The 17537-nt window shown below is 36.5% G+C and overlaps 2 protein-coding genes across 2 annotated transcripts; both read left to right on the forward strand.

The window, feature by feature from the left end:
• Positions 1-516: 516 nt before the first annotated feature.
• gce (germ cell-expressed bHLH-PAS) lies at positions 517-17501 on the forward strand. Its single transcript, XM_014230511.3, has 10 exons — positions 517-801; positions 9446-10416; positions 12336-12499; positions 12681-12826; positions 12937-13142; positions 13273-13465; positions 14144-14375; positions 14437-15306; positions 15427-15566; positions 15639-17501. The coding sequence occupies exons 2-10, from the start codon at positions 9524-9526 to the stop codon at positions 15825-15827; spliced, it is 3033 nt and encodes a 1010-aa protein (XP_014085986.2). The 5' UTR covers positions 517-801; positions 9446-9523; the 3' UTR covers positions 15828-17501.
• Positions 2434-6571, forward strand: LOC106614660 (uncharacterized). Its single transcript, XM_036365227.2, has 2 exons — positions 2434-5846; positions 5907-6571. Exons 1-2 carry the CDS (start codon positions 2843-2845, stop codon positions 6260-6262), a joined length of 3360 nt encoding a protein of 1119 aa, XP_036221120.2. The 5' UTR covers positions 2434-2842; the 3' UTR covers positions 6263-6571.
• Positions 17502-17537: the final 36 nt, after the last annotated feature.

Below are 17537 nucleotides of genomic sequence, written 5' to 3' on the forward strand. Positions count from 1 at the left end.
GCCGTCCAATCGAGCATCATACAGAATTCATTTTGCACCAGAGAACCTAAAACAGAGAATGTTAAGAAATATTATTTAGCATTAGAGCAACCAGAGAATCTGAATGATAATAAATAAATATTAAGCTGTTTGGAGGAACTACGTTCTATAACACAACTAAATGGCCTTCTCTCACATGAACGCTGAAGAGCGCAAGACATTTTCCAATCGACATCCAATTTTGTTTCGTTTATTTATTCGTTAAATAAGTGGAGACTAGTACAATTTGTTGTCTCATTTTTATGATGTTTAGCGGCCTGTTGGCCGATTGACTGATAACTTGTCTTGCTCTATGAACTGCTTATGCCTCAGTGTAATTCTGTCGTGTATTGTGTTCGGTTGAAATAAATTTGTGGTTGTGCTGTTTACGACTTATTATATAGCACGCAATTAAAAACTGGATTATAAAAACAAGAATTAATAAAAAGCATAATCTTAAAAACCCAAGATATATAAATAACCAATAGAGTTTCGAAAGGTTGGTTTCGCGTTATAGTGTTTGTCAATATATTGTACTGCCTATAAGCTTTAGCCCTAGAGTGCTATTGGTGACGAAAGCATTAAAGCCGAGTTACGATGTCGATGTGAAATGAAAAAAAATCTATATTATCTTTGTGCATGTAATTTGTTTTTGTTCGGTTTGATAATTAAAATAATACGAATCGAGTCGAGTGTCTTACTGTGTTTACTCGACTGGTTGAGAAGTTCACGGAATTATCGCCTTGACGGAAAAGTCGCCACAATTGCAGTTTATTTCTACAGGTACCCTTCTCTCTTTTTTCGTATTCTTGATCGTAGTGCCATATCTGAGATACACAAAACTTCAAGGCCTTTGCGCTCGTCCTCCATTAATCATTTCGCTATTAACCACCTCCCCAAAGTCCAATGAAAACGACAGAACAAATACGAGAAAAGTAAAATATTAAAAATAAAATCGAAAAGAGCCAACAGTGTGATAAAGCGGTACCGAATATAAATCTACATTAAATAGTAGTATATGAATGTATTAGTATGTTTATTTGACTCAGTTTACGTGTGTTCGTTTATTTACTGTGTATGAGCATATTGACATGCATATGGATATATGAACGTGTACAAAGGCTCTGTAAAGTAAGAATAAGAAGACATAGGAGAATGTTGCCAATGCACAAACGTATATATACAGATGTATGTAGGAGTGCTATTTCTAATTTAAGCTCGAGCTGTAATGGCTACACTATATAGGTGGAAGCCCTTTGTTGCTTATACGCCATGCTTTCCTGTATAACGATGCATACATATATATGTGTGGGCATTTATATTATTATGCATTGATGTCAAAACATGATTAAATCTGTATACTCAAGTATACAGAAATATAAAATTTGTATATGTGGATATTTATTGGTCAAAATACAAAATCTTTAGTAAATGTATGGAAGTGAACATGCATACAAAAATGTGAGGGCTTTTGAAAGCTCCATACGCAGCTCTTTTTATCTACACTTTCTACAAATTGTTTTCCACCTTCCTCTTTATTTCTCATTCTCGTTAAGTTTTCTCTCATAACTTTATGGTTCGACCGTAAAGAGTATTGGGTTGTGTTTTGATTAAAACTACCGCCAGTTTGTCTGTTTACAGTATATATGCACATGCATAAAAAGTTTATATGTGAAGCCGCTGATTTACATACATATGTTCATATTCCTCATACGTAAGTTTGTACGTATATATGTGTATACCGAAGTACATGTTTGTATGAATGTATGAACCTTTTCATAAAAACATTGGCTAAGGCCAAGGAATATTATATTTCTAATCATTAGTAAAAATAAAGCAAAATTAAAAACAGGAAAAGGGCACAAGTTAATTGATAACTATAACTATCAAATTTTGATGTAATTTAAAAATTCAACTCATAAAATATGTACATATGTATGTATGTATATAATATATGAACGAACAGATATTTGTAGCTTCAAACGTAGCTACGAAGTACCAGGCTATATTACATTCTTTTATACATACACATATGTATCTCGCACTTCAAAGAGAATTTTAACAAAAACACAGCACAAATAAAAATATTACACTCCCTTTGCATGGCATACAAATAACTACATATGTACATGTGTAGCTTTTATAAAAATAAATGGTTAGCGTTAACTTATTAATAGGCGATTACCGCTTAAATGAAACTATTTTAACAACAACCACAACGAAATTGGAATAACTGTATGTTAAAAATGTGTCTACTTAAAAACAAAAGCGAAAGACAACCATATACATGAACATACAATACATAACTGTTAAATAATTCGATTTTTATTCGAAAGACAAAAATTAACTATTCGAAATACCTTTTGTCAATAAAAAAAGTTATCCGAAAATAAATCAGTCGCGGTAGTTGATTTTTAATTTCTAGGATCACATGAAAAATCTACGACAAAGATTACTTACATTCTAAGGCAATACAAAATTATTGCGCATACGCCATGGACATGCCGCCTCAAGGGCTGCTTCAGTTTAAGGATGACTCCAACTGCCTTGTTTAGGAACACTCAATTGAAGGAAGACGTTTCGATAATAGAAATATTGTTATAAAAGTAAAAGGAAATACATATTGCATTTGTTTGTAGTTATTCTGAAAATGAAAAAAAAATTATCAAACTGAAGTCAGCGGAAACCAATTTAAGGGGCCATAAAGGCCAAGGCCACAGCACGAGAGAAAACACTAGAGCGAAATAAAGCGAAAATTGCAAAAAATCAAAAGCGAGATAAAAAAGAGATAAAAACGAAATTTGAGAAAAATAAGAGATATTTGATGACTACTGCAGTTGAATGTGTGGCCTTTGGCACTTCCCAAGGTTTCGGTACTGATTTTAACCCAAACCTTGATGCCGCTTACGCATACCCAAACGTAGCGAAGAGTGATACTACCCAGGTAGCCACTATAAATGGATATGACAGATTAGCCCGAGGAGATGGAGCTGGAGGAGGTCGTCAAAACGACACCAACAATGACAACGACAGACCCAGCACAAGTAGACAACGCGGAGGAAGCGATCGCAGGGATAACGGTTCAGGAGCAGATCAACCTCCTCAACGTACGCCTAACCAAAGTGGAAGCGGAGGTGGACCACCTGGCCCACCTAATGAGAACAACCTTGCCACAGGAGGAGGCGGCGGCCCTGCCCACGGTTCAACCGCAAGAACAATGCCCAACCAGACACAGTTGACGACACCTTCAGAAGTGTTGTCTATCATCGCCAAGATGTTTATCGACCCGATCCCCAACCCAACACCACAATCAGCTGAATACATGCCTTCAGGAACAGAGATCCTTCGCAATAAGCTAGAGGAAGACTTCACCAAATACAGCCCAGTGATGTGGGCTGACCCTCTACTTCCGTACGAGCTACAGGCAGCTGATGGGGACTCGGCTCCCGACGAGGTACCAGCAGTAGGAGTTGACGTCAACAACGGGTTCAACTCACAGTTAACACTGGGCCTATCGGCACTCGGCATCCAAATAAAGACAATTGTTGATGCCGAAATATCACAGACAGGAGCAATACGCGCTCTAATGCCGATAGCAGGACTCAAAGATCAAAGGTCCATCGCCACCATCATGCACATGTGTGACATAGAGTCCGGGCCACAACTCGACGAGGCAGCCTTGCTTCGACTACTGCTCCTTCAAGCAAGTACCATTGACGCGTACCAACAGGTCTTCACCTCGTCGGGGGTGAACGAGTTTGCGATAAACATGTACGCGAAACGCACCGACTGTTCCCTAAAGTGGACCCCGTGCCTTGAGTCATCTGACAAGGTACAGATCGGAATTGCCACCTCAACAAGCAGCCTATATTTCCGAACGATAGACGAGTACGCCGCCCTAGTGTCAGGGAACGCTACCGACGGAACCTACATCCGCAACAAGAGCAAAAATCGCGTTGATGTCAGCGACGTGGTATTCATACCCGTCAAATCTGCTTGGAGAGGACAGGCCTGGTTGGTCCCTTACATACTAGCCTTTACCACGACATCTTGGTGGAACCACGCCATCACGGTAGATGTCAAATACTCAAATACTGTGACTGAGAAAACAGCAGGCAAAACCATGAAAGCAAGGTTTATCCCAAAGGCAGCAACTGTGTATGTTCCCGGCAGTTACACAAACATATGCCTCGTTGTGGTGGATTCGACCCGCCAAGCCTTTCCTGACAACCAAGATTACGCGCTGTGTCGGGGCATCTCTGCCAGCAGAGCTGGAAACTTCGAGTTCGCTAAGCAGGTGTATGCGTACCTTGGACGCAGGACGGATAACGCTGTTCGTGGAATGGCAACGTCTGACTTGACTCAGGCACTCAACCATATGATTGAGACGATGTGCACCAGGGCAGAATTCAGGCAAGTCCACCTGAAATGTGCGATACTATCAACATCCCGGTTCAATGGGTTTGGGTGCTACCCAAATCCCGATACCCCGCCAAAAGCTGATGGAGAAGGAGAGGCTGACCGTGACCATATATTCGGCCCCGCCAGTTTCAACCCCGAGAAAACTATTAGAGTTGGAACCCTTGACATCCCCGACCTTGTTAACCTAACCAATGCAGACAGGACAAACAGGTTGATAAGCTTACAGACATGGCGGTGCGACCCATTGGGCTATTTCGCATATGGACTCGTTAACACCAAAAAGGACGAGTCCCACAAACCTTGCCTCTACGAATACAAAGCAGGGTGTTTGCAATACCAGGTGTCCGAGACCTCGTCTAATCTCAGGATACTTAGGGCCTGCGGAATATTCGTCCAAGACCCCGAATCCGACAGACACGTTCTACAAAGACCAGTAGACGTTTTTAACACCACCATCGGATACGCGTCTCTCATGCTCGGACTTACAAACTGGGCGTTTATGGAACTTGGTGTTACGATGTTCGAGCACAACAGAATGTCTCGCAGATGGCGCTGCCTAGCAGATCAATACCTCGAACTCTGGCCCACAGTGAGCAACGACTTTGTGATAAGGTCGTCGGAATTCGTGGAGAGATCGGTGGACATCGAAAAATACCAGAAACTGTGGGGATGGATAACCAACCACGCCACAAAGCCCGAAAACGTCCCAAAAGTATGGATGGACACACACTACAGCTGGAACTGCCCCTGGTGGTATGTGGGAGCGATTGCCGAGAAGTTTGGCCATAAGTTTGTCATTAGGACAGAGCCTAACGGTGAGCTTATTGCCGACCAAGTCTACGCAGATTCTAACAACATGCTAGGATGGTTGATTGCCCCGAGCTCCAGCAATCAGTACGACCTGTCCATACTGTCATCGTCGTGCCAGTATGAAAGAAGAGTACGTCGAAGCAAGCCAGCGTACTTCGACATTTTAACACCATCCTCAAACGGGAAAAGCGAGGAATACAACTTTCTTTCATGGGATATGAACTCTGTGCTGGACACCAAGAAGACGGAATTCCGATCAAAGACAAGGACGAGTCCTCCCGATACCGCAGGCATCGTGGAGTTGAACGTCGTGGTATTCCCTAGCGCTCGCACATTTAAGATGAAGACGTGCCCAAGAGCGTTCGTCAGTGGGGACAACAGAGTTGACGGCAAAGACGAAACCACCCTGCCGTTCATTTCAGGTGGTCTGAAATGGCCTGATCCATGGTTGGACTGGTTGCTCCGAGGTGGAATAGCTGTTCTGCCCCACTTGATTACCGGCAATTGGATTGGTGCTTTAGGGAGTGGACTGGCAGTGGTCGTAGATGCACCAGCAGAGTGGTCTACCGCCCAGGCCGACAAGTCTAACACCTTTCGTGAGTAACTACTCAAGCACGAACCTCATAGACCGTAGTATCTTTTTATCTTGTTTACAGATACAATCATCGCTCAACAAACATCTATATCTGAGCCATTCGTACGGTCTATTGAGATTGACCCACAAAACAAGATCCCTGACTCTACAATTCGTCAAGACGATCACGTCAAACACGACAAAATTCCTGAATTTTGTGGAAAAACTGAGAAGCCATCTATCCACGCGAAAAAATCTGACGTGGGACAAAAATCTGTATGTAAGACAGGTGATCCTATCCAACGAAGATGTGGTAAAGAGCAGCCCTTTGGGGGGAATGGAAATCACTACGAGCAGCATACAAGCAGGCTGTCAACTCTCTACGAGAGTTCGAGTCTGACATCACCGTGTTTCCAAATTTTAAACCCAACCAGCTGAAAAGCTACTTGAGATGCAGAACATCGTACTCAAGTGACCGACTTACCACATTTGACAACACTCTGGCATGCTACTTAGACACAGTTAAAACCATCATTGGCGATAACAATCATCCAACATGTCTCATCCTCCATCTCATCCAAACATCAATCAAACATTAAAGGGTGTAAATATTTATAAAACTGTGGAAATTTAGATCATACGTACATATGTTCAATATAAGTAGGAATTGATTATATATACTTGCACATTCATACATATTTATATGTACTTAAATAAAAATGAAGGTGTATGCACGAATGATTTTAACCGGTTTGTTGTTTTTAAAACTGGTAAGAAATAATACGTACACACATATGTTTATATGGGTATAAAAAGCTTTATCCATAAAAACAGCTTTCAAACAAAAAATTATTCTTTTACAACTCGATTATCCGATATATTTGTTTATTTATATTAAAACGAACTTATGTGTAAATGTGTATGAGCTAAAGTTACATTTTAAATACGAATACATACCGAATGGAATGGAAATTATAGTAAAATCAAACTAAGAATTATATTTAAGGGAATGACATGTATGCCATGTGCGAACACTGCTGTTTTTTAATAAGAGATCACGCGCTTCAATAGTTAAAACGAATTTGTGTAAAAAATTGTATTTTAGGTAATTTCATTAATTAATTTGGAAATAGAAACTCACCGTAGTCTTCATAAAATTTCATAAGGAAGTCACTACTTTTTATTCAACAATTACTCAAAAACCAATTATAATATGTCTTGGGATTGTAGAAAATTTACACCTTTTGTAGAATAGAATAGAAAAATATATTTAATGCAATTTCAGTCCATCTCTATGTTTTGTTTCGTTGCATCTGTTAGTGATTTAATGTATAAATACATACATACTTGTTTAATTAAACAAGAACATGTGAAATGTATTGTACTGGATTGTTGCCTTTTGTTTTCTCGTATATATTAATAGAATTAAATAAAAAAGGATTTAATTGTAGTTTTTTAAAGTTTAAATTTAAATTATTTTTTTTGCTACATTTACAAATAAAAAAACTTCAAGAAATTAGAATTAGATTACCAATAAAGTTGGAAGAACGCGTACTTTTATATTTCGGGAGTTGAGAACCCTAGGATGGCAGTCTGGCAACTATCAACTTTATCGTAAAGTTTGACATTTTTGATGTTTTACATACTCGGAACGTTTTGACATACGAGCGTTATTTGTGTTGTTTACATTAACTTTAAATATTCACCTCAGCCAAAATATGGAATTAAATCGCGAACATTTTCGCGCGCTTATGTCTTACAATTTTGGACGTGGATTAACTCGGAAACAGTGCAACGATGAACTTAATTCAATTTTTGACGATGAAGCTCCATCAAGGACCAGTGTATATCGATAGTTTGGGGAATTCCATCGTGGTCGTAGATCACCTCAAGACGAATTTCGTGAAGGTCGGGCAAAATTAGTTGTTGTTCCGGACCCCATTGATGCTGTGCGCAAACTGATATTGCAATATCGTCAAGTGACCTATCGTAAGATTGAGACAGCTATTGGCATTTGTGATATTTGATTGTAAAAACAATGTTCTTGTTGGATCCCACACAATTTTTCAATCGCTCAAAAAAAGGCTCAAGTCGATTGGTCGAGAGAAATCTTCAAAAAATACGATAGGGTGCTCCGAAACACGTCTATGACGTAACAGGTGATTATTTGTGGATTTGCGCGTATTAGCCCGAAAGTCAATAGCAGTCGACAGATGAGACGTATCCAACAAAAGTTGTTCACGCACGAAGCACTTCTAAGCAAATGGTTGCCTGTTTCTTTGGAAAAGCTAGACATGTCGTAACCATGCCATTAGAACAACCTAGAACAATAAGTTATAAATGGTACACAACTATTCCTTTGCCAGTTAAGGCATCAGAAACACCAACCGCCACATCGACTGAAGCAACTGAATTTTTGTGCGCACACAAAACATCGATTTGATGAGTCAATCACCGTATAGTGCTGACCTGGCACCGAAAGACTACTTTTTATTCCCGTAAGTAAAAAATAAATTAAGAGGTCAACGCTTTTCGGCACTTGAAGAGGCGGTTGATGCGTTCAGAACTGATGATTTGGAGCCACCTCAATCAGAATGGCAAAAGTGGGTCGAAAATTGGTTAAAACGTATGCAAAAGGGGATGTATCTTAATGAAGAATATTTTGAAAAACAATAAAGCGATTTACGATGGTTAATAACACTTGGTTTTGTTCTCTAATCCTGAAATATAAAAGGCAACCTACGTACCCGACGTCGTTAATTGTAATAGTGAACTAACTCCATAGTTGAGACATCTATGATGCTGTAGTGGTACCAGTGGAGTTGCTTTACTTTTATACTCAAAGATATGATAATGCAATGAGCGACACATTTGTAAAGAGTGTAACGTATTTCTTTATAGTAAATCAATTATTTATTGAGTCTAGAGTAAGGTGACCATATTTTAATTCACTGAAAATCGCGACATATAATAGGTGAGAGAACAACACAATTCAATTCATTCTTTTTTTTTTAATTTCTAAGCCCGGGACGACCGAAACGCTTAACTCGTAATCCGGACTGTCCCGGACAAATCAGGGCGAACTTTGACAATTTTGTGTATAAAAAGTACATATTTAGTGTATGGTAAAAATAATGTTTTAATACAAAACGACGAATACTGGACTAATCTAGTTTGCGAGATAATGTTACTATGCAACTAGAATTAAAATTTCAAGTAGATAGGATAGTCTTCAAGCACCATAGTCTCCTGATTTGAAAAATACATTTTCGAGAAAAATATGTTTAAAGCTTTAGGTGCTGCAGCCGACTTTAAGACCTTAGTCGGGTACATAAGCCAAAAAAAAAGAAATAACTGTCAAAAATATAATGAAATAACTAGCATTTTGAAATTGTCAGAGTGGCTTAAGGATGTGTGAAATCAAAGACCATCTTTATATGGGATTTTAGAATCGTAGCGACTTCTTTGAAATATGACAAAAATTATATGGGTATATTAAATAGCATTTACTAGTTATATTCATATATCGGGCGAAGGTAGAAAGTGTGTGGGTGCGCCCGAGCTAAACTATTCATTCTTGTATGTATTTATTTAGTAAATAGATGAGTGTTTTTTTTACAGCTTGCTGGTTTGAGAAAAACATTATGTTACACAGTTTAAATGCGGATTGAAAACGTTTATTAGACAGTGTTGTCCGCCATGAGCACACCTGAAGCCCGCAGTGAAACCATTACTTCCGATGAAGAAGATTTTAAATCGGTCATTCCGCATAGCTTTGAAGATGTACCAAATACATCAACAGCACAACAAAGCGATAAGCAACTGCTTAGCCATACCGATTTCGAAAAAATGGATTCCGAAAATGACCCTAGCTCTAGCTTCAGTTGCCGGATATGGGAGAATGTTAATGATTTTATGGATGATAATTTATCCACCTTAAATGGTACTGATCATGACGTTACCACATTGACTGAATCAACTTTAAAAACATCGGACGTGGGCACACTTCTTGAAGTGGTAGATAAAAAAATATGTGTGGATAGAATTGATCCATTACCAAGCTCATTTCAATCAGATTTGAATAATTCAAATATGTTTCAACTAACTAATACGTTAGAAGATACTATTGATCCATCTAAAATAGCCAGTAGTGTAACGCAATTCACCAGCGGAATCGAAAATTCCAATATGTATAATGACAATGTTGAACAAGACATTAAATTTTCGCCCAGTGAAATAATCCTACCGACACCGTCCACTGAACAGTACAATTACAATTTATCAAATCCTTTATCGTCACATGTTGGTCAATTGCATTCGCCTTCATCTTATGGTCATCCGTTACCAACAACGCATCATGAGTTGGACCCACATACATTCGTACGTCCACTCCTCCAGCCACAACAAACGCAAAGTCAGCAGTCCTATGGACAATATTCAACACCATCAGACTATCATCCAAATATGTGGTATCCAAATGCACCATACGGATCATCAAATAGTTACTATAGGTCCTATAGTGGTAATCGGTATCCTAACTGCGGTAGCTATCCCCACGACCCCATGTTGGATATGCTGCAACTTTCTAATAGGTAAGTATTCAGATAAGCTCTGTAAATACACGCTTTTATTATTATTATAGAAGATGTTTGCTATATTAACAAAAAATTCCTCTTATTGAGAGCAAAAAAAAGTTGTATGGAGAAAGAATTGATATTAGTTCCCTAAACAAATTTGTGAGACGCTTAAAGCGCTTTGTTGATATGAGATAGCCTTTTTGATCCATACATAGGAGCTTTTGGCGGGGAGCGAGTTGTTTACCTAACCTAACCTCTAACTTCCTTTTTCTAATCAGATTTTCCTTCCGGAGAGTAACTTTTTTACCACTTTGACCTTTTCTAAATAGTCAATGTAGATCGCACCTGTGATATTTTTAGATGTCTACTAACTCAGGTTCGCAAACAGCCGCTTCCACATATAGCTAAACAAAAGTGCAAGTCGGCTGAAATTTTGGTAGTGGTGGTCTACGAGAATGTACCACACAATAGTAAATTTATCTTGCAATAGTGACGCCATCGGGCGGTAAGACTAAATATTTATTAAATTACCCTCGTACATATAAGTGTAAAGTAAATAAAAGCAATGTTCTTGTATTGATAAAATAAATTATAATAAATATAGAATTTACATATATTTAAAGTGGCACATTGAAGTTCCTTTTTCTTTGTGAATCACCATCCAAAGGCCGGTGGGGTTTTTCTATCAAATATTCTCGTAATATAGATATTTTCTGCTTGCTAAAATATACTTTTACACATATCTCTTGCTTACAGTAAACTAATAACAAAACTAATATAAGGTTTTGGCACAAAGTAGAAGTAAATTAACATCCCCAAAACAATTACATTACATATTTTGTAACATGTAAACTTAAAAGAAGAATATGTTCGTAGTTGCTGTTTGAATATGTAAACAAATACCAATGGTAAGCAAAATAATAATATACTAAGTTGTGAGCGCTTGTTCTATTCCTCGTATTTGCATCACGTGCTGGGACTAGACGTTGTTATTGTAGGTAAGTCTGAGGAGCGGAAGAACTCCGTAACCGTACTTGCACGAGTTCCAAGGCAGTCATCCCACACATCTAACATCTTAACTCAGCAGGATGCTGATGAACCGCGTCATATTTTTCAATGCAAAGACATGGCGACTAAGACCCCATGTGGCGACCAAGAGAGCTCTGATAATACAGAATCAATTACTTACCATTGAAAATGATAATTGCGAACATTTCTTTTTATAGAATCTATTCAGGTTAATCTTATCAGTAAAGATGCGTTTGTTTACAGAAAAATTCACTTAATATAACTCATTGTTATGCAAAAACTGAGCAACACAGTAGTAATGAGCAAGTTGTTGCAGGTCTCATTAAATTGCACTTACACGCAAAATACTAATATCAAATAATGTTTGCATATTTTCAATATTAGAATTTTGAAAATATTCCTCGTTCAACAAATAAATCTAGGTAGGTCTTAATAGTAGATGTGCTATTGTATAAGGAATACAGCTTGTTAATGATTAATGATGAGTTAAATTAATGTTTAAAGAAAAAATATGATTTTTAATTTTCTCCGGGGTGGGTGTTACATTCACGCATAAATAGCGGCGAATATATCTATAACTAATATGAATGTATTGAGCGTTTTATTATTCCACTTATGCAACTGTTTTAGCAAAACAACTTAATTGTACCAATTTTATATTCATTCAAAATTACGGACTAAATTGAATATGAACATTTAAAAAAAATTAAATTACATTTTTATATTAAACGCATTGAAATTATACTATAAGCAAAAAAAAACTGTTATTATACTTAATTGTTTGAAATCGTTTAAGTCAAACCAAATAACTCACTAATAAATCGTTATTTAACATATCCAGCATAGATTTAGTGTATGGTATCTGATTAGAAAGATTTGAAAATAAAACTACTTTAATTTCGTAGTGGTCGCGAAGCAAGGAATCGGGCGGAGAAAAATAGACGAGACAAACTAAATGGATCGATTCAAGAGCTATCCACGATGGTTCCACATGTTGCAGAATCCCCCAGACGTGTTGATAAAACTGCAGTCTTACGTTTTGCTGCACACGGCTTACGGCTACAATACAGTAAGAATTACATTATCTTGGCAATAATTACTTGAGTAAGGCGTGGCATATTCGAATTTTACGCTGAACACTCCGTTTAAAAAAATGAAAAGAAATATAATTCTAATATGCGCAAATTTTATTCTACTCAGATATGTACATATTTCGTTCATAAATTAATATTTATTTTTTGTTATTGCAGTATTTGGGGAAAGCCTTAATAACTCCCGCCCTCAATATACTGATTCATTAATGAAGCTTCTGGACAGGTTTTTTATAGCTCTCACATGTCACGGGCAAATTGTCTTAATATCGTCAAGTGTTGAACAACATTTGGGCCATTGCCAGGTAAAGAGAAAAATAACAATGTGGTAATAATTACTACAAACTAGTAAATACGCCCTTGAGCATTTAGTGTTTATGTAAAATTATTTGTGGTTACGCGCTTTTATTCTCAGACTGATTTATACGGACAAAATATCTTAAATATTACACATCCCGAAGATCACAGCATGATGAAACAACAATTGATACCTTCCGATTTGGATGAGCTTTTTGATTGGCAGGTCGATGATGATTTAAATGAACCCAAATCTCGGACTTTAGAACAAGAGGAGTCCATAGATATACGTTTGCGCTCGGATAAACGAAAGTTCACTGTTCGGTAAATTTTCAATTGAAATATGCATTTGTTTGGTTTAACACAAATACATTACATATTTCATTCATTTATAAATAATTATTAATTCAAATTAGTTATGCTAACTCATATATTATTATGAACGTTTTTATAGATTAGCCCGGGCTGGTCCACGCTCAGAGCCTACTGCATATGAAATAGTTAAAATCGAAGGGAATTTTAAGCGCAGCAATGCAGCACCGCGGGGCACAAGAATAAACACATTTCCCTCTAATATACATATGATAAGACGGTCGCGTGGTCGGGATGATACGATACCGTTACACGCAATAAGTGGAAATGATATTGTAAGTAAAAAAGCAAATATATACAGAAAAGTACATGAGACACCAAATCCTAAAACGCCTTGCCACTTTAATGAAAAAAGAAGAATTTTATTTCGAAATAAATAGCCAAAGATAACTTCGTTCGTCCATTTTAAGGTCACACATTTTTTCCAATTCAATCGATCTATTAGACGAGTTAATGAATATTTCATTGTATTATATAGTAATATTAGAAACATGAATTTACCATATGTAGCGATGAAATTTTTTTGTTATATATGCGTATGGGCGTAAAATTAGAGTAATTTCCGGTAATTGACTCTAATTTTATCCGGCCAAGGGCTGTTTTTTCAGCGATCTAACCCTGTTGGGAGCGGTGAGTTTTGGTTAAGATTGTCTCCACTGAAACAACTCCTATCATCAGGGTTGCTCCGCTTATCCTGAATAGACCCAGACACACCAAATATATGTCCAGCATGCAATGAGTCCCCCACATGACACCAACCACCTCTTTGCATGCCCAACGAACTCCACCCATCTAACACCCTTCCCCCTTTGGTCCAACCCCGTCGAAACAGTACGTTTCCTGGGCCTACCGTTAGATGACTTCGACGACAATCAACTTGAACCTTACAACCCAAGCGGGGATTATATAACCGCTACATCTACAACAACATGATTTTTTTTTTTTATATGTAGGTGCTAATTGCTACAGCGCGAATAATTCGACTCCCAAAAGTTATTAATAGTGTGACAGTAGCTAATGCAATGGAATATAAAACGCGGCATTTGATTGATGGTAGCATCCTTGATTGTGATCAAAGAATTGGACTTGTAGCTGGTTATATGACTGATGAAGTACAAGGTTTGAGTCCTTTTACTTTTATGCATCAAGATGACATGAGATGGGTGATTGTAGCTCTACGGCAAAGTAAGTTCACAATTGAATATAAAAATAATATTTTTTTCTTTAAACATTTAATATATAACAGTGTATGATTGCCGTAATTCAACTGGAGAGTCCACCTATAGACTAATGACCCGCAATGGGCGATTTATTTACTTGCGATCAAAAGGTTATCTAGAAGTTCACGAAGAAACAAAAAAAGTGCACTCATTTTTTTGTGTTAACACTCTTTTGGATGAAGAAGAGGGAAAACGGCAAGTTGAGGAAATGAAAATGCTGTATTCTCCAATTGTAAATGCCAAAATTCCTCAAACTTCGGTGGATGAGCCCGCTTCTAAAAACCCTCGACAACTTGAAAAAGCAGTACTTTGTCTTATACAAAATTTGCAACAATCACCAATTGAAGAAGAGGATGATGATGGTGAGTCGTCGACAGAAAGTTTTAGCAACGAATATAGAGCTCCAGACTTCGGTCCAACAACATCTGCAGCAGCAATGCATCGGTATTCGGCTGCTTCTCTCTCTACTCCATACTCCTCCATCCGATCTGCAGCCTATCGCTTCGGCAAATCAGCTAAAACACCTCCACTTGCATTAGTGCCACCCGAAACTTCTTCGGTCAAAACTTCAATATCAAAAAGTGTAAATGTAGTTAATGTCACTGCAGCCAAACACTTACCAAGCAATAAACAAGAAAAAACGGTAGATGCAACTAACTGTGAAGCAAGAGTGAATTTCGAGTCAAAGGCTGAAGGAGGCGAAGGAAGCTGTTTATGCCAAGGTATGAACACAAAGTTCTGCAATTATTGCCAATCAATGGAAATTCAGATAGCAAACTCCTCGCTCACACCCCTAGGGAGGAGCACTGCGACAGACATGCCATGTAATAAACGCAGTGCCGACCCAATTCACACACAAGAATTAAAGTTGCGTAAAAGACGTTTAAAAAGCACAGGTACCTATTGCAAAATTATATGATAATAAAAATATAAGCATTCAAATAATAATAATAATATGTACACACATCGTTATGAATGATCAATAATCCTGATTTAAAAATTTAATCGTTTTCCAGAAATCGAGCACGTGCTTTCGAATTCACTGGACCAATTAGGTAGAACGCTAGATGAACAGCTTAACGCAGCAATTGAGTTACGTGACAAGAGTAATAAATACGAGATGCCTAATTCTAATCATAGGATTGATGAATTAATGGTATGCTAGATTGATACTTTACTTTTGCATATTTTAGATTGCTTATTATCAATGATATGTATTACACTTAAGGAGGAGCACCAATTGCAGAGTAAAATCTATGTCGATATCAAAAGCGAGTATGAAGTTCAAAAACAGAATAAATGCATCGATGCCAGCGCAACGAAACACACGGTATTATCGACAACAATTACTCCATTAGAATCGCACTGCATTCAACAGCAGCGACAACTGCTAAGTGATGATGATAATGATGAATAATCTCGATTAAGCCCGAAACTACAGGAAGCAAAGTGGCAACGAATTAGTTAATTATGTTGTCCGAACACATATACATACATATGTACGTAGGCTTATACATACATATGTACAATATATTATCAATCACTAAAGGTTTCGTGCAAGTGATACTGACAGATCAAAGTGCTCAGAAGAAAGGTTTTCATTTCAAGCAAGAAAAACTGAAAGAATGAATGATACGATGGTACCTCTCAATTTAACGAATAAAATAATTACACTTTATTTAGGCTTGAATGAAGGTCGGCATCAGATTGCCAACTACCTCATTTATTTGTTATACAATACTTAAAACTCAAAAATAATTTATGTATATACCATATATATATATGATAATATATATTTATATATATATAAATATCATATATCTATATATACCATGAATTTTGAAATTAAATAGCAAATGTATGTTCATATTAGAATGGTATGTATATATATGTGCTATATGAAGTACGCTTCTTTCGTGTATGATAATGGCAAATGAGTGATTTTTAGTTTTGCATTAATATATTTGTATACATACGATATATGTAGCTACATAGTATGTATTTATTTGAATGCATTTATAATAAGAAGATTGAGCCACTTATGCAAGTAAGTTTGATAAGTACTTATGTACATATATACATATAAGTACATATCTTAGGTATATGTATTGAACAAATATATTTAGATAAGTCAAAGATGTTTATCAACAATGTACTATATATATAGGCCTGATATGTATATATGTATAGGCTTGAGCAAAGGTTATATTAGTGTATAGTGTACAACACAATATATGTAAATAAGCAGAAATCTTATTATTGTGCACAATATGCATTTTAAAGTTGATGTACGGGAGTTTGAGTGGTTAAACAAAAGATATCGGAACATACAATTGCATAGCTCTAGATTTTTTAATCGTACCTACTAGATTTTATAATTGTACATAAACTTATCACATAAAAGTGCACTCATTCGCTTTTAAATGTAAAACTCTTAGTACTAAGTACCAATTATTTAATCAAACAAAATTTATTAATAATGACAACGAAAAATGTTGTAGGTATTTATAGTATAAATATTTAAGAAAACGTGGAAAAGACTGTTCAAATACAAATAAATTAGTTAATTAATATTATATAATACAACAATTTGTGGTATGCAATTAATTGAGTGAATGAGGATAAATGGAATATCTGAATGTTTATTTATGTATGTATCTAAAAAATATGCCTGTGTATATTTAATTTAAAATTTATACACCTAGTTATATGTACATACATATGTATACCGAATTAGTGAATTTGTCATTATTCATTTTACACATATAGATGACTAGAAAATTTTCCAAACGGATGATGGCATGTTTATATACTTTAATTTATATGTATGTAAGTACAATGTATGTAAATGAATGAGTATAAATTTTAAGAAGTTTTCTAATGAAACTTAATGTTAAATATATATATATATATATATATAGATGTTAAATGTTTTGCATTTGTTTTAAAATTAGAAATTGCAACTGTAAACTCTTTGTTACTATTTACACTCACGTGCATATAAGCATTACTATATACTATTTACTATAGATTAACATGAGCATCAGATAATATTGTTTTAAATAAAGATTTCATGCGAAGAATTGCAAAACTTGTACGTTTCGTACTACGTTGATAAACCATACAG

The sequence above is a fragment of the Bactrocera oleae genome, chromosome 5 (assembly GCF_042242935.1).
Source record: "Bactrocera oleae isolate idBacOlea1 chromosome 5, idBacOlea1, whole genome shotgun sequence".
Lineage (NCBI taxonomy): Eukaryota > Metazoa > Arthropoda > Insecta > Diptera > Tephritidae > Bactrocera > Bactrocera oleae.